The sequence below is a fragment of the Arachis hypogaea genome, chromosome 2 (assembly GCF_003086295.3).
Source record: "Arachis hypogaea cultivar Tifrunner chromosome 2, arahy.Tifrunner.gnm2.J5K5, whole genome shotgun sequence".
Taxonomy (NCBI): Eukaryota; Viridiplantae; Streptophyta; class Magnoliopsida; order Fabales; family Fabaceae; genus Arachis; species Arachis hypogaea.
The window spans coordinates 92,653,526-92,674,600 of NC_092037.1; the positions used below are offsets into that span (position 1 = coordinate 92,653,526).

The 21,075-nt window shown below is 32.0% G+C and overlaps 1 protein-coding gene across 1 annotated transcript; it reads right to left on the reverse strand.

Annotated features, from left to right (window-relative positions):
- Window positions 1-6,112: 6,112 nt before the first annotated feature.
- Window positions 6,113-15,707, reverse strand: LOC112751298 (suppressor of mec-8 and unc-52 protein homolog 1). The gene is made up of 16 exons (XM_025800389.2): window positions 15,349-15,707; window positions 15,000-15,210; window positions 14,498-14,650; window positions 13,382-13,430; window positions 12,236-12,319; window positions 11,975-12,078; window positions 11,015-11,101; window positions 10,847-10,900; window positions 9,910-10,005; window positions 9,441-9,568; window positions 9,071-9,197; window positions 8,930-8,989; window positions 8,714-8,821; window positions 7,202-7,302; window positions 6,863-6,914; window positions 6,113-6,436 (listed from the first exon to the last, which is right to left on the reverse strand). Exons 1-16 carry the CDS (start codon window positions 15,375-15,377, stop codon window positions 6,338-6,340), a joined length of 1,542 nt encoding a protein of 513 aa, XP_025656174.1. The 5' UTR covers window positions 15,378-15,707; the 3' UTR covers window positions 6,113-6,337.
- Between the last annotated feature and the right edge of the window lie 5,368 nt (window positions 15,708-21,075).

The window sequence follows — 21,075 nt, forward strand, 5'->3', positions numbered from 1 at the left end:
TTAAGGCTCATTGGCCATGTATCCCCTTATCTTGCCCTATATTGGACATTTTTTGTTAATGCATTCAAAAGGTAAAAAAAAAAGGGCAAAGATTAAGTGGAGAAATGATTTTTTTATTATTATTATTGAATACATATACCAATTTTACAAAAACAAAAAGACAAAGATAAAATGGAGAAATGAATTATTTCTTTTATTTTTGAATATATATAATAATTTCACAACTCCGCCTATATTACACTTGCGGTACATAGCCGGTTCCAAACCCGGATAAAGGAGGAGGGTTGTGTTAGGTCTTCGGCAACCAACATAAAAATATAGCCGAACCCCCCATGACATGAATTAAAGACATTATTGCGCTAAAGCTAGGTCGTTGCCCGGAAGCAACGCGCCGTATGGCTCGAGTACGGTGTCAAAGCAAGAGCCGCTGCATCGGTGCCCGGATGTAGTGTTAAATGAGCAAGGGTTCTCGCGTTTTCGTGAACGGACGAGGGTAAATAAGCTAGTTCACAAAGAAAAAGGTAAAGGTCGAAGCGACAGAAGGTTGAGATTTGGGACATGGAACATAGGCACTCTAACAGGAAAGTCCATGGAGGTGGTGGACACCATGACAAGGAGGAAGATTAACATTATGTGCCTACAAGAAACGAAATGGGTCGGTGCAAAGGCTAGGGAGTTGGATTCTTCTGGTTTCAAACTTTGGTATACAGGAAAGGTGAAGAATAGGAATGGAGTTGGAATAATTGTGGATAATCAGTGGAAGAAGGATGTAGTGGATGTCAAGAGGGTGGGAGATCGGATCATCTCTATCAAACTTGTGGTGGAGGGAGGTGCTTTCCATGTGATTAGCGCCTATGCACCGCAAGTGGGTTCGGACGAACAACACAAGATAAGGTTTTGGGAGGATTTAGAGAGTTTGGTTCAAGGCATACCTTTGGGAGATAAGATTTTCTTAGGAGGAGATTTAAATGGCCATGTTGGGAGAGAAGTGACTGGATATGGGAGTATTCACGGAGGCCATGGTTTCGGGGTGATCAATGCCGAGGGTAAAACTATTTTGGACTTTTCCTCAACTTTTGATCTTCTCATCGCAAATACATGTTTTAAAAAGAGAGACGAACATCTTATAACCTATAAGAGTGGCATGACAAGCTCTCAAATCGACTTCTTCTTGTTGAGGAGAGTCGACCGGAAATTTTGCATTAACTGTAAAATTATCCCGGGAGAAAGTTTGACAACACAACATAGGGTGCTCGTCATGGATTTTCGCGTTGAGCAAAAGTTGAGGAAAAGACATCATACGAAGAACCCAAGGACGAGGTGGTGGCGGATGAAAGGTGAGGAACAAAGAAGCTTCCTAAGACGGGTAGGAGAAGAGGCAAAGTGGGATGGGAATGGAAGCGCGGAAGAGATGTGGAGGGAGATGGCAGAAGTTATTAGAAGAACAGCAAAAGAAAGTTTTGGTGAATCTAAAGGAATAGGACCAAGAGACAAGGAGTCCTGGTGGTGGAATGCGAGTATACAAGAAAAGATAAAGATAAAAAGGGAATGCTTTAAAGAGTGGTCTTTATGCCGCAATGCAGATAACTGGGAAAAATATAAGGCGGCTAAGAAAGAGACAAAAGTGGCTGTAAGTGAAGCAAGAACAAGAGCATATGAGGGTCTCTACCAGTCTTTGGGCACGAAAGAAGGAGAAAAAGGTATATATAGAATCGCAAAGAGTCGGGAAAGAAGAACGAGAGATTTGGATCAGGTTAAGTACATAAAGGATAAGGATGGAGAGGTGTTGGCTCAAGAGGAGAAGATTAATGAAAGGTGGAAGAGCTACTTCTACGAGTTATTTAATGAGGGACAGAAGACTCTTCCGAGCCTTGGTCGATTATGCACAAGGGAAGAAGATCAAAACTTTGACTACTATCGAAGGATTCGAGACTTCGAGGTAAAAGAGGCTCTAAAGCAGATGAAAAATGGCAGGGCAGTAGGACCTGATAATATCCCGATTGAGGTTTGGAAGGGTCTTGGAGGAAAAGGCATCAACTGGTTAACCAAGCTTTTTAATGAGATTTTAAGGTCAAAGAAGATGCCTGATGAGTGGAGAAAGAGCACCTTGGTACCTATCTACAAGAATAAAGGGGATATACAAAGTTGCGGAAACTATAGAGGGATTAAGCTTATGAGTCATACTATGAAGTTATGGGAAAGGGTGATAGAACGGAGGTTGAGAAAAGAGACACAAGTAACAGAGAACCAATTTGGATTTATGCCAGGCAGATCTACCACTGAAGCGATATACCTATTAAGAAGGATGATGGAGAGGTATCGTGGTAATAAAAGGGATCTACACATGGTGTTTATTGATTTGGAAAAAGCGTATGATAGGGTATCAAGGGAGGTCTTATGGAAGGTTTTAGAAAAGAGGAGAGTAAGGATCGCATATATTCGGGCAATTAAAGACATGTATGATGGGGCCACAACTAGTGTGAAGACTCAAGGTGGTGTGACAGAGGAATTCCCTATTGGTATAGGATTACACCAGGGATCATCCTTAAGTCCATACCTTTTCACATTAGTCTTGGAAGTACTCACAGAGCACATCCAAGAGCCTGTGCCATGGTGCATGCTTTTTGCCGATGATATCGTCCTTATGGGAGAGTCAAGGGAAGACCTAAATAAGAAGTTGGAGTTATGGAGAGAAGCTCTAGAAGTGTATGGTCTGCGCATAAGCCGTAGCAAGACGGAATATATGGAATGTAAGTTCAGTCTGAGAAGGGAAAACTTCAATATAGAGGTGAAAATTGGAGAGAACATCCTACGAAAAGTTAAAAGTTTTAAGTATCTTGGGTGCATCATACAGGATAATGGAGAGATTGAACATGATGTAAATCATAGGATCCAAGCAAGTTGGTCAAAATGGCGGAGTGCATCTGGTTTTATATGCGACAAAAAAGTGCCTTTAAAACTTAAAGGTAAATTCTATCGCACCGCTATAAGACCGGCTATGCTGTATGGTACGGAGTGTTGGGAGGCTAAAGGGGAGCACGAACATAAGCTGAGTGTGGCAGAGATGAAGATGTTGAGATGGATGAGTGGTCATACGCGATTGGATAAAATAAGGAATAAAGATATAAGGGAGAGAGTTGGAGTAGCACCCATTGTGGAAAAGATGGTTGAATCGCGTCTCAGGTGGTTTGGACATGTGAGAAGAAGACCGATAGAACATCCAGTCAGGAGGGTAGATGAGATGGAAGATGGACAAAGGGCGAAAGGCAGAGGAAGACCTAAGAAGACCATCCATGAGGTGGTCAAACGAGATCTACATGTAAACGGTTTCTCTGTGGACATGATACATGACAGAGCACAATGGCGTCGTTTGATTCATGTAGCCGACCCCACTTAGTGGGACAAGGCTTTGTTATTGTTGTTGTTGTATATAATAATTTCACGATATGCGTCGTTAACAATAGACCGTTTTTCATTAAATAATGTTGTAAATTAGTTTAAACTCGAATTATATATTATGTATTATTATTATTATTTATGAAATTATTAAATTTTTTAAATATTAATCTTTTATAATAGTGATTTTTTAATTTATAAATTTAAATAATATTATTATAAAAAATATAACTATATTAATTTTAGTAACTTTATTTAATTGAGACCATAATAAAAACTAAATTTAATTCCTTCTAATGGAGAAAAGTGAAATACTTTAAATTTTTATTTACTGTTTGTAATAAAAAAATTAATGTAAAATTATTTTTTATGACAAATAAATCATAAATAGAAATTCGAATAAATTGCCCCACTCGAGATGATCTTACATTATAAGCTTCACCACTTTTTTTTTGTGACGAAAAAGATCAAAAGACAAAGAAACAAAACACAAGCTAAGCTAAACTAGCTAGAATCGATAGCATTCTGTACCAGGATTTGCTCCAAATCTATACCAAGCTTGATCCAAAAAACATAAGCTGAATCACTTGCTCCAGATTTAGTCAACCAATCAGCGACACTGTTAGCTTCTCTTCGAATAAGATGGAAATGGGTCTCACAGTCTTTGGACAAAAGATCTTTGAGCTTTAACACAATATCCTTTTTCCATGTATTTTGTGGTAGGTTATGTTACTCAATACAAGATAAGCATCAAGCGAATTCGTCTCACAAATAACACTCGTGCAACCAATTTTCCAAGCTAACATTAGCCCTTGCCAAGAAGTCAGCAGCTCACAACGACAAACAGACTAGAAAGGAAGAGTATCTGAACGGCCCAGCACCCATCTCCCTCTATCATCCCTCAAAACACAACCAAAACCAGTTCGTTGGACTCTCTAAAGAACACTAGCATCGCAGTTGGCCTTAAAGGTGCCATTGGGTGGAGGCTCCCACTTAAATTTTCTCTCAATGTCTAAATAGATAAACCGGTTGTAATGAAGGTTTCTAAGATCAAAACTCATATTTCTAGCTAGGATCGCCACTTTCTTATTGGACTAAACTTTTTTCAAGTTGGCAACCTCATGACATCGATGCCTCCATATCCACCATATTCCCGATGCGAAGAGGCAGTCCTTACTTGATATGCCCTGTTTGAGCCAAGGAACTAGATCGAACGATTCTTTAGTCTCAATGAACGAAAGGGTCGAAGATATTCCAAACTACTTTGGCCCTATCGCAATCTCTAGAATAGTGCAAAATTGTTTTAGAATGAGCACCACACCTCTTGCAAATATCATTCGATGTTAACTTTCGCTTGAAATGGAACGCATCAGTAGGGACAACATTGTGAAAAGAAAGCCAGATCAATAACTTGATCTTCTCCGAGACGAAAGTCTTCCATAACCAATTCCAATCTTCGCTTTTATTCCAGTGGAATTTCCTTTTCGCCAGCTAAAGATATCCACTTCTAGAAGAATACTCCTTTGTTGAGGCAGCAACCCAAACCCAGCCTAGGTCATAATGATTGTTACCAGGAACAGACAACTCAATTAGAGACGTGAATATGATGAGGAAGAGGAGAATAAAGCTTACTAAGATCCCATCGACCATTGCAAATAACGTCATTAAGATAAAGGTGGAAGTCAGTTATAAGAACATAAGCAATTAAGTCCACAAACTTACCCAAAAGAGACCATTGATCAAACCACAAAGTACGGATCTAAAAAACACAGCGCGCAGAAAAACGGAGAATGGATATGAAAAGATGGTGACAGACGAGAAAACGGTGCGCAGATCTGGATCGTCGACGAAAAGTGAAGCAGAGGCAACAACTGCAAAAGGTGACCGCGGAGAAAAGACAACTGTGAAGAGACAAAAAAAAGTGAGAAAAGAAAAAAAGGAGGAAGGGATGGGGTGGTAGCGGTGGTCTGGGTGGAAGAAAGGGAGGAGAGGCCAAAAGAGAAAGAGAGGCAATGGAAGGAAAGGAGGAAGAAATGCGGCGACAGACTAGTGGTACAACAAGAAGAGAGGTGGTGGTAGTCGGAATGACAAGAAAAGAAGATGAGAGATTAAACTTTCTATATTTTGGAAGTGGAAGGGAAAATGGATAAAAGGAGAAGAGAAGAATTTGAAGGGTAATTATGAAAATTAAAAGTTAAAAATCTCAAGTTTATAGTTCTACCCCCTCCCTCAAACAAAAAACTTATGCTTCCGTGTCCATATCTTAGATACTTCCGCATCCATATCTTGGGTAGACACACCCACTAACCAGCGACACGCCTAAAATCTCTCACCCTTAGGCCTCCGTGTTTTCTCAAGGCCACAACTTAGTCCAATTCACAAGGGGTAATTCCCTTCCATCAATCTGACCCTTCCAAAAAAATTACTACATTTTCAAATTAATTTTTTCACAAACATAAGAGGGGAAGACGGCTACTTACATATTATACAATGAAATGACAGTCAACACCAACTTAACCAAACATAACCTTCTTGCCTTATTTAAGCAGCCTACCTTTTCAGCTATCTAACCTCCCTTGGACCTTGTCAATAACCTCCTACCCCGTCCTTTTCGCCGCTCTATCATGGCCAATGTTTTGAATAATTGGAAACATATCTTTGTAATGAGTTGAGTTTTTTATTTGATGTGTAATCTCTAAATAAAAAGTTCCAGGGATTTTAATTTCAATTTTTTTTCCTTTAATTTTAACAAGACGATAAACCATAAATCATAAATAAAAGTACAATCTCACCTACAATTCCCAATGGCAGCGTAAGAATTAACAAGCTACAAAATGGAAATAAGAGAAAGAAAAAACATTGTACAGCTACAAACGGGAAACATGTATTCATATGATTTTCATTTGTGCTTATGGAGGTTACAATAGAGGGCAGACGAAGATCAAGGCTTCCATAACTTCATTGTGCAGTCTTCACTATAAGTTGCAACAAGATTCCTATGGGGATGATGGGTGACGCCTATAACTTCCTTCTCATGGACCTATCATTAACCAGAGAGAATATGATTAACCGTGAAAAAGTTGTGTATCAAGAGATAAACATAAGTTGTGTTGGTGGTGGAGAAAACACAATATATAGAATAAGTACCTTGAATATCATTTGGATTGGTTATTTTAATGGAAAAAGTACCATATTATTATTAAAAAAAAGTATTCTATAAAATTCTAAAGAATTTGATATTTGTATACAATTTTAAAAAAGTTTTTATTTTATTGAGTGCTTGGATTGGCTCGACTCCAAGATACAGCTGGAAGATAAAAGTATAAAAAATATGCTAGCTTATAGATCAACTAACACAATGGTACCTTATATAAACAATATCACAATGTTATATTGTTTCTGGAAAATAAAAATTAATTTAAGAGAAATTTATAAATCTAATGTCAGGCTATCTCAAGCAACATACCTTCATCAGATGCTCTAATTTGCCAGATTGGTGACTGAAGCAGTACATATTCCTGCATTTAATTTTCAAATCTCCCAAAGAATTAACATAACAATTTGGAAGTAAAACTAAGGAGGATTAATTCAAATAAAAATTTAATTACAAATTGGAAAATCTCGTGAAAATCATTTTCTGAAGTTTATTAAGGATTAAGCTAAGCTCTTTATTTTCAAAAACCGAAAATATAGCAAGCACAAAAGTCTGAGTAATAAGGCTAAGGCATGGTATAACATCTTTGTCTTCCATCTTGCATGAAGAGACAATATTATAGAACAAAATAAGAAGTATAAATCTATATACCTGTCTTCACCGATGCAATAAATCCATTCTCCTTTAGGTGAAACACAAGCAGCAATGAAGTCGCCACCCTCTCTTTTACCAGATGAGAAGCTCTTAACAACCTAACACGTTTGACAAAGAAAAACACGCTTAGAATATAGGACCAGAAATGTTCACAGAATAGTAGGACCACTTAGATCAGATAGCATTCACAGAAATGTTCTAACAAACTTAGGCACCAACTTGCCTAAAATCCAGTAGTTAACACGCTTTCTCTTATCATAGTTTGAAGAATAATGATTCAATTTCATAACTCATGCAGTATGGGAATCTCATTTTTTATCTTAATAGCACGTACTACAAGTACAAGTACATATGTATTATTGTCGATTTTCAACAAAAATCAAAATCCACTTCAACCATTCAATTGTACAGTTACATTTTCTAATCCCATCACAACATCACAATTTATGACAATATGCTTTTATATCCCATTGAGAATTGAATAAAACCACAATCACAATGCCTGCAACATCCATTACATGCATTTTAGTCTCAATCTTTAAATATATTGTAAACATGTAATATAGTGTCATCTTCAACAACATACAATAATAAATTAATCTTAAATATACATATCATTTAGAAAATAAAACAAAAAGCTTCAAAATTCAATTACCTTGGTTAAAAAAGTTAAGTTACAATTTCCAAAACTTGCAGCATTATTATATTTAAATTACATGAAAACTGAATTTCATTTGTATAGAAAAGGAGAGGGAGAAAAGAAATATGGTGATAATCTATCAACAAGATGATGAATAAAATGGTTGCGCAATTGCACCATCAAACTGTTGCAAGGAAAACTACATAAATGTAGTAGATTGATATATTTATACTAGAAAGTATAAGTAACCTTCATCACTCCAAACCTATGAGTTTCATACTATGACATTTAGAACCAATCCTAAACTAAAGCTGGTTGGTTAATCCCAAGCCAAGATAAAGAGGATTGTGGTTGGCCATCAACAGCTAAGATTAAAAATTTGTCAAATCTTTATGACATGGATCATGGACAGGATGGTATTTTAGGTTATTGCCAAGAAATGTTTTGGAACACTCAGTACACTGTCAAATATTAATAGCTTAAACATGGATATCATAGAGCACTATCCATGACCCCATACCATATGACAATGCTTAGTTGTTATTAGAACTAATAAAAAGTGGAGAGGTAAGACATCATATGAAGCAAGTACCTTCTGACTCCAATATAGTAATGTAATGACTATTAATTCTTAAATATGAAAAATTTCAAAATAATTAAAAGGCAGAGAAACAAATACAGCAAGACTAAAGAATTTGTGTATCTCAGTAAATTCCCCAATTTCACCCCATGTATATGCAGAAATAGATATTTTCAACAGAAACCATGAAAATTAAGGAAAATACTTTTGCAGCCACATTAATCTTCATAGCAATATCCCCCTAAATCAAGTATAAAAAATGACAAGTCATCCACTATATAATATTTACCTGTCCTTGAAGTGTCATGATGTATATTGATGATGTTTTATTACAAACCATAATGTGGTCAGTAGTCTTGGGGAAAATATGAACAGAGTTGACAGAAGCATCACCTCCCTAAAAATTCAAAAGAACCAAAACTTAGGCAGAACAACAAATTTAGAGAGATGCGATAGTAGATTGAAGTTTCTATGCAGTAATAATGGGAAGTTATTAAATACACACTCTTAAAGGAGGTGGCGGCTTAAAAGTTTGTATGCAGTCTGTTGTCTTCACATCCCAGACCTACAATTAGTAGAGGGAAAAGAATTATTATGAATATCCAAGAATTATTATGCGACACATATATGTTGCTGAATAACTGACCTTCACTGTACAATCACTGGATGCAGTAATGATACGACTACCATCAGTTGTGAAAATTGCATCGTTCACATAAGATGTATGCCCACGGAATTCTTTCAACATCTTTCCAGATTTGAGACCATGGATTCTATATTACATTACCAGAAACAATTGCATTAGCAATTACTAACATTTTATTAAAGATTATAATAAGTTGTGTAAAATATAATTAGTTGCACACAATTTAGCAAATTTTACTAGCAATCCCTGCAGTGTAAATAATAGTACCATCTAAAGCTCTTACTCCCTAATAAGCATTTCCCTTCCCTACCAAGTCCCTAACATATTCCATGAAGGCTCTAGGCTCATAAATGGTTAATGAAATATGGACCTTGCTGTGCTGTCAAATGATGTACTCAATAATTGGCTTCCATCACGAGAGAAGGAAAGGCTTGTCACACCTTGGGAATGTGCACGTTCAAGACGCCGCAAGCATTGACCAGTCCTTATACGCCAGACCTGAAATGAACGACCAATTATACAGATTAAAGTTCCACTTATTAACAGATCAGGTGAACAATGTTAACACACTTTGAATTTACAGCAATTGCGGCAAAGATAAAAGATGATTAAACATATTGGAATAACCATAAACCATATAGAGTGGCATACAATTAACTAGGAGGACTAGATATGGTAATGAACATAAAGCTTCATTTAGAAACAAAGCATAAAGACAAAGATAGTAAAAATTTGCAATAGTATTATGATCAGTTGCTATTTAATTCCTCTTATTTTCATTTTAGAATTTCATCAAAGGGATAGTTCAAAACCATAAAAGGCAGACAATTAACACTCACTTTGATCTTTCCATCTTGTGATCCAGATGCAAGCATCTCTGAATCTCTGCTAAAGTCTACACAAAGCACGGCATCCTCATGCATCATGAACACTTCCTGTAAGTTAATAGAATCAGACAAGGTGCAATGCAAAAAATGACTAGACTTACTGTACACAATACTATACAAAATTCCCTTCCATAAAGCACAAACATATTATTTCAATGTGCAACTACTTTGTTCCAGAAGGTAAGCATGTCTTGTTAGTATTGATAGTTTTAAAACTCGGCTACGTGAATCACGATGTTTTCATGCAGAACAACTCAACAGGAAAGCTCTGATGAAGGTCTAATCCGTGTACTACATCACAAAACAAACCCCATGCATACTGAAAGTTACAAGGAAATGGAAAAAATAAATAAATAAATCATTTCTGCATTTATGGCAGTAGTTCCAAATTGGCAACCAAGACTACTGCATTATTTTTTCCACAGCTTCCAGTGAATCAATAAATGCATAGGTGCAAGGGACACTAAAGGTTTGAGAGATATTTGAGGCTCAGAAAATTCCACTTTTTTTTTTGGATGGAGTAATTAAAGAAGGCTAACTAATTTTAGAGAGAATTTGAAATCTCGTGGTAAAATATTGTACTTGCAGATATAAATGAAGGGACATACAAATTTCAAGGGATTTTAAGAAGGAAATTGAAGTACCAAAAAGTAACAAAGAGGAAAGTCAGTCATATTAAATGCAAGTAATATATTTATTTCATCTAAATAAGAAATTGTGCAATTGAAGGGAATTTAATCGAACCCTTTGAATTTCCATGTATTCCCTGAAATTTTAGAATACTTCATCCAAACACAACCTAAGGAAACATATTAGCCAAATTGCTATTTCAAAATTCATCAAAATACATTATACTTAGTCTCAAAATTTCAAATACAAACTCACTTACATCTGCCTGGTACTGAAGATCTTTCTTTAGTTTTCCACTTAAGTAATCCCAGACCTGGAAATTTGTCCACAAATTAAGAAAGAAGCTCATAAAAATTCTAAAGAAATTAAAATATTTCAATATTAGTTTTCCTATCCCAAAAACATTAAATATTCTAATCTTGCATACCTCGATAAACCCATCAACCGAGCAAGATACAAGAAACTGCCCATCTGGTGAAAAGCAAGCGCATTCTGCATGACTTTTTGTCCCAAACTAAACAAGCATACAGGAAAAACACAAGCGATAAGGGTCAGATTCTGCACCGTCCACCATCATTATACAAAAAGGAGCTAGTAAGGAATAACAACTTTTACTATGGAAGTATGGATGACAAATAGAGAAACAAACTAGAAGCATAAGGCAACCTCTAAAATGCGACATACATACAAGGTCAAACAACCGTGACTTTTCAAAAGATAAATAATGATGAAGTAGGAATGACCATCGTATACAATTAGCAATACTAAAACAGATTGTAGTTCAAAGGCTTTAAGGATGGCATAACTACCCTAATAACTACAAAACCAACATCTACTAGAGACCTGCCAAATTAGATAATCAGTGCCAGATTATCTGGACCCATGTACATCTTTGGACAATACCCCTTAGCGACCACAGCAACAGGTGCATAAACAAGTGATGGTTAAAGCTTGAACACCAGAAAACAAAACAGCTCCTCCTTCCCCATCACCTCACCTTCCTAAAACTAATCTCCTACCAAATGTCATATAACCTATAGCTCAATAGAGATTAATGTATGTTTCTACAGTTCCTGTATAATAAATAAAAATACCTAACCTCAAACAAGGTTAGTGTGTTACTCATGTTTATAACAGAATATTCATTCTTGAAACTAAAAGGAAGAAAAAATGTTATATAGATAATACTTTAAACAAACCCAAAAAAAACATAACACTTGTTTGTGCCATCAGTCCTATCTTTGCAGCATTACATGAAAACTTCCTTGGCACAAATTTGCAGGAAATCATGTGGCCTTGCAGATTTGTTTCTTTATATCTCCAATGATGTTCACATCCATTTAAGAATATAACTAAAACAATTGATTAAAACATATATTAATCATGCCTTTATTGTGTGTGAGAGATTTGTCGGGTACATGTCATCTACATCTTGTTTCATAGCAGCTGTTCCACGGAACAAATCAAATTGTGTTCCAGGAGGTAGTAACCCTGAAAGATCCCAAAGGAAAACACCGCATCGATGAGTTGAAGAAAAGTAGAATAGTTGATGTCCTGCACTGAACTGAAACAAAAACAAAATTGCAAATAGTGAATCGGATACAAAGGCACACTTCAAAGTGACATCAACATATTACTGGGTGATTACCTTGATGCTGCTGCCACTTCAAAGCCTGACCAATTAGAGCCATTAATCGAGACGGAGGGACTACAGTAACTTCAGCAGCAAGAGCTGAAATTCAAAATGCAAGTTGGTTCCAGTTTTCAAGCAATATAAAATGGCACAATGTACTTATACAATCATAAATGAGAAAAATAAACCCACAATATTAAGAACCACCTTGGTGGTTATGAACTTGAGCCACTGAATTATATTAGACTGAAATTTTCTTTCGTGTATGGTTCGATGCTTGTATACAATTTACCTGGGGCAGATTAATATTAGAGTAATTAAAACAATCCTGATTTCAGTCATGTTTAGACTAAAATCTCAATACCTTCTACATTTTTTTACAGAATTAGTAAACTAAATTTGAGACTCGAGTTTGAATTAAGAACTTGAACAGTTGAACGTTCACTGAATGCTGCCATGCCCACAATCTTACAACACACTTATAGCAAGAAAATTGAATTTTATTTAATTAATGATTATTATAGTGTATAGCATAATTAGAATGCTAGTATTCTACTACAGTATTATATAGCTATGGAAAAGGTAGGAGTATAAGCAACGTTTGTAAACACAATACCATAAGAAAATTATCTCCGGGGCACATATTTGAGTGTAAACATATTATACAACAAACGGTATTTTATCTCTTCTATTATCTTTTGCAAAGTTTCTCAATCCTCACAGGAACCCCTATCAAAATGCTAGAAAAAACACAATTCATTCAACAAGAAAAAATGAAAAGGGAAGCTGGACAGCCCATCACCAAAAGAGAAAAAGGAAAGCAGTCCACCAGTTCAAATGATAAGGAATTCTCCAAACCATTACATCCTTAAAGAAACAATCCTAGAATTATCCTATAAAGGATCTTGCAAATGAAAGAAGTCCAACTAAACAAAATTGATAACAGGGTATAAAAACGGAATTGGTTTCCTCAAACCTAACAGACCACAAATTTTTCACATCATCACTTTTAACAAAACAAAATGAAAACAGAAAACAGAACTCTAGCAACAAACTGGTTCTCTATCAATCAGAGGAGGGTTCATTTTAAAATTCCAACCAAGATAGAAATATTCATTACAATCAGATATAGCAACTACCAGTAAAGTAGAAGACAAAAACCTTGGGCAATTAGCGCACGCCGCTTCTCTTTTGTTGAGTCTTGATAAGCCTGTCAGATAGATCACAATTCAGACCTATTCATTTTTCAAGAAAACATGACAATAATACATGAAGATTATGGTATTTATTTTTCAATAAAACATGAGAAAGAAATCAAATCGTTGTATTTAGTATGCTAGCCATAGTAGCACTTCACTAGTTGCTTAATAGGCACTACTGAGCCTCGTTTTTTTAATTATTAATATTTTTCATAGAATTTATAATATATTGAATCGAACAATATATTTATTATAATTTTAATAATATTTTTTAATAACTTTTTATTTACATAGTAATTACAATAAAGAAGACATAATAATGTCAATGAGAAATATATTATATTTTTTTCTTAAAAAATAAAAAATAAAAAAAGCTGCACTCCTCTAGCAAATTATTATCAAAATATTCAAAACCTCTTCCTCTCTTATCTCTACATAATCTAATAGTCATAAATAAGCTTAACTATAGCTTAATTATGTCAAGCTTGTTGAAAACTTTTTACATAGCCAATCTCAAGTGTAGACAAAAGAAGTGGTTTATGTTAGGCCCACAATAACCAACATAAATGTTTGCCAAATCCCAATGACATTGAATACACTCCCCCACACATAAGAGTCTCTATAGATTTGACGGTTAGACTACAAAAGATCACCCTACGTTGGGCTAAATTTTAGCTTCTAGTTACACGAATGGGGTCAAATAGGGATCCAATCTTGATCATAGTAACTAGTACCTCCAAATGCTAGAGTTGCGTAGAAACATGTGAATAGTTCTATACCTTAACATCATCAAACATCACTAAGTGTCAATTATTTTTCAGGTTTGTCTATCCAAACTTCAAAAGCACACATACCTCATTTAAGAGCAATCCACTTTCCCCAACATAGGAACACTATATACTACCAACCTAAAACAAACAAAAAATCTAGGAACTTATCATGCATAAAAAGTCACAAACTGACAATTGACCATGACATAGTCTAAGCAGAAAATTAAAAAAAGTAGAAAAAGAAATTAGCGAAACATTGATTGATTTGGAGAACCGGCAATTGCAAAAATGTAAATAGTGATCAGTACCTCATTCGGGTCAAAATAAGTTCTGACCAAGAGATGTTCAAGACGCAAATATCTTTCAGGTTGCTCCTGTTTCATGACACCCATCACCTGTGTTTGCCTTAAAATTGCACGTGCAGTATCCAATTCTCGAAGTTCAATCATTTCTAATACAATCTGTAACCATTTGAATGAAGCTTCGAATGAATTCAAAATACTAGTAACATGACTAACATAAATAACATTTTTAGAGTGTTGATGCTTTGAGCATCACAAAAATGTAGAGTAGAAGGCAAAATTTTATGAAATTCCAAAATATCAAAACCCCCACCTTCACTATAGTGAAATTCTTCTTTTATCCTCTCCCCCCCCCCCCCTTCCCCCCAAACAAAAAAAACACACACACACAAAAAGAGAGAGTGAGAAACTTATCATCATCTTTTCATATAAATTACAGAGAGTTTATGATAAATCAAGAAGGGAAACAGAATGCATACCATGAATGGAAGTGATTAAAGAGAAATACCTGCTCATACAAATCCTCCAATTTATTCCTTGGAAGCTTCAATTGAGAAACTTGAGGCAATATTGCATCCCATCTTCCACTATTAATATCAGCAACGAAGGTTTCAATGCTATCCACAGTGTTCAACGAAACCTGGCACTCGTTCTGAAGTGTCTGAAATGTCTGATGCAAGGAATTTTCTTTGCAAAACTGAAGCACAATTTTGATGACACTGAAAATGACAACAAAAATCAATCATCAAAGGATAAAGTATGTTACAACTAGACAGTACATATGTACAGATTAAAAAATTTAAACTTTAAAATATTTTTTTTAATTTAAGGAATAAACGAGAAATAAGGGAACTTACTCTCGAGCTTCAATTTCTAGCGTAGACATCGCTTCTTATTCTATTGGACTTGGATAATTAGAGTTTGCAATGAAAGATAGAATGAGCTTAGGGTTTTAGTGTTCTTAATTGATATACATGCGAAAAACGGTTAAACGGGAGAATAATAAACGAAGAAGTAAGTTTGGTGCCGCATTGAACTCAAAAGGTTTGGAACTTTCCGGCGAGGGGGTACTCGACTGCTCCGTCCGGCGAGAGTGCGGCGAAGCGAGCGAGACTGACTGAAGGAGAGCGTACGTAGTGTAGTTGAGTTCACCGAGTTTACTAAGTTTAGGGTTCACAAAGGGCCATTGAATATTGATAACACTAGAGTATGTCCCGTATCTTGTACCGATAATACATAAAATTATATTAAAATTTTTATTAAAAAATTAAATAATATATATATATATAATAATTATTATTATAAATATTTTATAAAGTTATAATTAAAATCAAATTCTCAAAATTTTTAATATTAAAATATTAAAAATAATTAGTATTTGTCTTAATCAATTTGAGTTTGTTAAGTGATCATCTTACTCGTCCGCTTAAACAACTATTAGGAATTAGAATCTCGCTTTGTGTATATAGCAATCCATTGGCTAGTGATAAACCCTTAATAAATAGAGTATCAATACGTGGTTAGACTTGGCAGGAGTTTTCGAATACGCAAGTACCCGACCCGTCAATACCCGGATGAAAAGGGTAATAACTTGACCCGAGTCGGGACAGATTTTGCTCAAGACAGTGTATGGACGGGTTTAGAGTGTACCCGCCCCGAATATATACACATAAACACTTTTTAGGAATTAGAATTGGTCTCACATCACACATGATTCATAGCTTCGGTCTATACTTTATAGCCATGCAAGATAAACTCAATCATCCTCACCTAAAATCTTCTTCTTCTCGACTTCTTCACAAAAAAATCGCATAGCTCCTGTCATGTTATTGCTGAGTCCATCGCCGCTTACCTATTCACAACTCCCATCTTCCTTCACAGCCAGAGACGGATCCACGTTTAATATAGAGGGGGCATTTGCCCCCACAATTTTTTTTTAAAAGTAATACTTATATATATATACCACTTATTATATTATATTTGTCTCAAAATAAAATATAAATAGTTCTTTTGTATTTTATGTTAAAAAATATTTTGTTAAACTTAACACATAATAATAATTATATTGTTAAATTTGATTTAGTATGAAAAATAAATAAATACACTCAAAAATTAGTGATAATTAATTATATTATATTAGTTAATTAATTAATAATTAAATTAAAACTTAGTTTTCTAATTAAATACAACTTAAATTATTAATAATTTTTTAAAAATTGTTTAAGATAAAAAAATATATTATCTATGTATTAATATACTGTAATTATTTTGGTTAAAAAATTTATTTATACTATAAAAATTATAATAAGTAGATTTAACAAATAAGTAAAATAATTATTTAAAAATATATATAAAAAATATTTAATCATGTTAAAAATAAAAAAGGTCCTTATAAACATTTTTTTGTTATTTTAAATATTATACTATGTGTATGAAATTATATTTTTATTATTTTAAATATTATAATAATAATTGTGTGTATATTTCTAGTTCTTATCAATATGTATTAGATAGTTCTAATTTTAAATTTTGAATATATTTAAACCAATTTAGATTGATCAAGTGATCAACTTAGTCGTCCGCTTAAATAAGTATTGAGGGTTCGAATTCTGTCTCGTATGTATAGCAACTCATTGCTGGCCAATTGTAGATTCTTAAATGGAATTCAAATTCACGACGGATTAGTCCTTAACTTGTTGAATATCGTGGAAAGAAAAAAAATATCTATACCTAAATTTTATTATATTTTTGTCCCCATTGCTAAATTTTTCTGGGTCCGTCACTATTCACAGCTTATGTCATCATTGCTGCTCATTCCGTTACCATCGTTGTTGAGCCCGTCGCCACCATTCTCCTACCGAGTTTCTTTTCTCTAGGTAAATTTCCTCTCTCTCTCTCTCTTTCTCTCTCTCTCTCTCTCTCTCATTGTGAGTCTGTTAAGTTCTTCTCTTCTTCTTCTACAAACTCATCACTTAGTCACCTTCGCTATGTCCGGATATTGTCGTTGCAGTTTCATCTGAGTCTGTCACCGAATAAAATAGAATTTTTATTCAAGTTAAAAATATACATGCATGAGATCATTTTTGCATGTAATTTCTGAATTTTCTCATCCAAATTTGATCTGTGTGGTTGAATATTTTAGTATGGGATCATCGTAGTTTTGTTGTGACACTAATGTGATAAAAATTTCGGTAATTTCATAACTAATATATGAGATAGACCAGATTATTAAAGTAATAAGAGAAATAACATTCAGATTTGCGCGTAAAATTTATAAGAGGTTATCTCAGGAAAATATATATTTATAACCCAAGTAGAAGATTGTTAGGAAATTATTATTTCTTTATATATTTATGGATAATACATATATTAATTAAAATCGTAAATTAAGTAATTTCACATTAAATAACTTATATAACGGTGATCTCATTTATTGTCATAAATATTAAATTAAATAAGTTATTATTACTTTTGATTTGGATAAATGAGATTAAAATCATAGATACTATTTTATTTGAGTTTTAGGGTTTAATGAGTATCACACTCAAATATAAATAATGATTTTAGAATTTTGGTCTCCAACACATCAAACTCGCCTTCATAGCTCTTTTCCCACAATAAAATTGTGATTCAGCCCTATAAAAAATACAGAAGGTTTTAGTTGACAAAGATCAAAGAACCACAAGAGCCAAGCTCTCTAATCTCAATCATACTCTCGAATGAAGAGACGTTTTTGTACTCTTAGTTATATTTTTTAATGATTTAACATGGATGATCTTGAGGTTGAGAAATCCTAAAATTTTCAGCTAAAATAAAAATTTTATTCAATCAAATGATCATAAATAATTTTATTGAATTAAATTATATTAATGTGATCATTGGATGATAAAGAATGTATGAAAAATAAATAAATAATATTTTAAGAGTATAGAAATATTATATTGTCATTTCAATTTACTTTTTTAATCAACGATAATAAATATCTTAAATTAATTAAATTTTTACAAAATTTATACACTTAAAACTATTTCATTTTTTCAAAAATCTTTTGAAAATACAATGGTTCAATGAGAGGTTGACTATTGAGAATTGAATATAATATTTTTAAATTCGTATTTTCAATACAATAAAAAGATGTACTTAATTATATCCATCCTAAATAATTCTATATTCACTATTACTTAGCCATCTAAATAATTCTAACATTGATAGAATGTTATTTTTAGATGCAAAAAATTTAAAATATATTTATTCTATTTCAAAAATTAATATTCATATTTAACTTTGAATTCCAACTAATATGACAAAAAAATTATATTTTTTAGTTAAAAAATTAAAATAAAATATCTATAAATATATTTTTGTGCTTTAGTTTTAGATTTTTAAAAAAATTTGGTAAGTTAATGGAATCAAATCATATTTCTATAACATATATAAGAATGTATATTATACATAAATAAAAAAATTGGGTATAGTAAGAACAAATACATAAATTAAAATAAAATTTAGAAAAATAAGAACCAATAAAATATTGAAGGAAAGAAATATAAATAGAAGAGAAACAAAATTATTAGATGGAAGAGAAATAATTTAATAAATTTTATGTGTATATAAAAGAAGAATAAAAAAAGATATACATTACTTTATTTAATTTAGCAAGATTTATGGGAATAAACACAGAGAATAAGAGAATAAAAAATGATAATAAAAAGAAGCTAAACATCTGAATTAATATAAAAAAATAATAAAATAATAATAATCTATCATAATCTTAATTTCTTAATATAATTAATGAATAATAATATAATTAGTCTACCATAATATTAATATAATCTTTTAATATAATTAATTTTAATTAAATAATCAAATAAATTGAATATAAATATGTCCAATCTAATCGTATAAAAAATAGTAATTTTTTTACAATTAGACATATTATATATTATTATTAGTGACATATAAATATTAAAATTATATTAATACATTAATAGAAATATATTATTATAATAAAAAGTTGTAAGAATTAAAATAATTGAAATTTATTAACTTTAATTAATTAAATTAGCATAAAATAAGAAAAAGATGATTAATCAGATTAAATAAATTAAAAAATATTACTAAACAAAATAAATATCACAATAATTATATTACTAATTGAAAAATAATCTATTTAATCAATTCAAATTTTTATTGAAAATAGAAAACTAAAGATTATCAATGAATAAAAATAAATAGGATATAATACATTAAAGAATAATTTTGGTAGTATAAATAATAAAATTAAATTATTATATACAATTTTTATTTTTGACCTTATTATGATTGAAGTTAACATTAATGGTAAAAAACTAATTTTAAGTTGTCCCAATTTATATTTTACAACATAATTAAAGCACCATTCATAATTTTTTATTTTGTGATTAATCAATATTTTTTAATTTTTTTTTGTTAAGTCTTATGTGTTTTATGATTGATAATTTTTTTTTTACAAAACACAAATTTATGATGAGTTATTACAATCATAATTAATTAAAAAAATCAAGAAAAAATATAAAAAATAAAATAAAAGATAAAAAAATAGAGTAAATAATTATTTTGAAACTAAAAATTTGTTAATTGTGCGAGAAATTCTAAAATTTTGTATCTTATTTATAATCAATTTTGTTACTCACTTTAACCTTATTATTCATTTATTGTATCTAAAAAGTATATAATGTCACTCTTTATTTTCAAAAAGATGAAATTCTTCAAATACACGGGATAATATATAATTTAAGAACAATAAAATAAAAATATCTAGAATTTTATAATAGTATTTGAAATTTTCAATAACGATAATACAAAGTGTTTAAATCGACCAAATGAATTTAATAGTTATTCTTTGCACATCTTATTTAAATTTGAATCTTAAAATTTACTTTTATCTTTTTTTTTCTAATATAAATTATTTTTGACAAAAAATAGAGAAAAAATTTATTAGACCAAAAAAATATCCGATCAAAAAATTATTATAAGGAGATTTATAATTAGAGAAAAAAAGAATAAAAATATTAATAATAATTAATAAAAAGAAACGAAGCTTGTATTAAAGAATGTTAGAAAAGAAATAATAAAGTTCATATTATTAATAATAATGTTGAGGAATGATGTTGCTGCTTTAGGCTTCTAACATTCGTCTTTGCCCATCTTTTTTCTGTTTTTTGCTTTTTTTAAAAAAAATTATCAGGTCATAAAAAAAATAAAGAACAATTCAAGAAAACAAAAATAGCAAGATCGAAAACAGTAAGATCAATAGTAACTATATAAATCAAAATACATAGGAAAAAATAAACTATTATATGATAGAATTAACTTGAGTATATTTCATCATTAAATAATTAAATAAACAAAGTTAATGCACAACAAAATTACATGTAAAGAGAAAAAAAAATAAAAAAGAATTAAAATATCCAAAGTGATAAAAAGATTATTTTATAGAAGACTATAAAATAATGAACTTCTAACTAAATTAAACTGTAGTTATTATTATTAGAAAGGCTAAGAGAGAGCAGTAGAAAAAAGATTTGTGTGTATTCAAGTTGTGT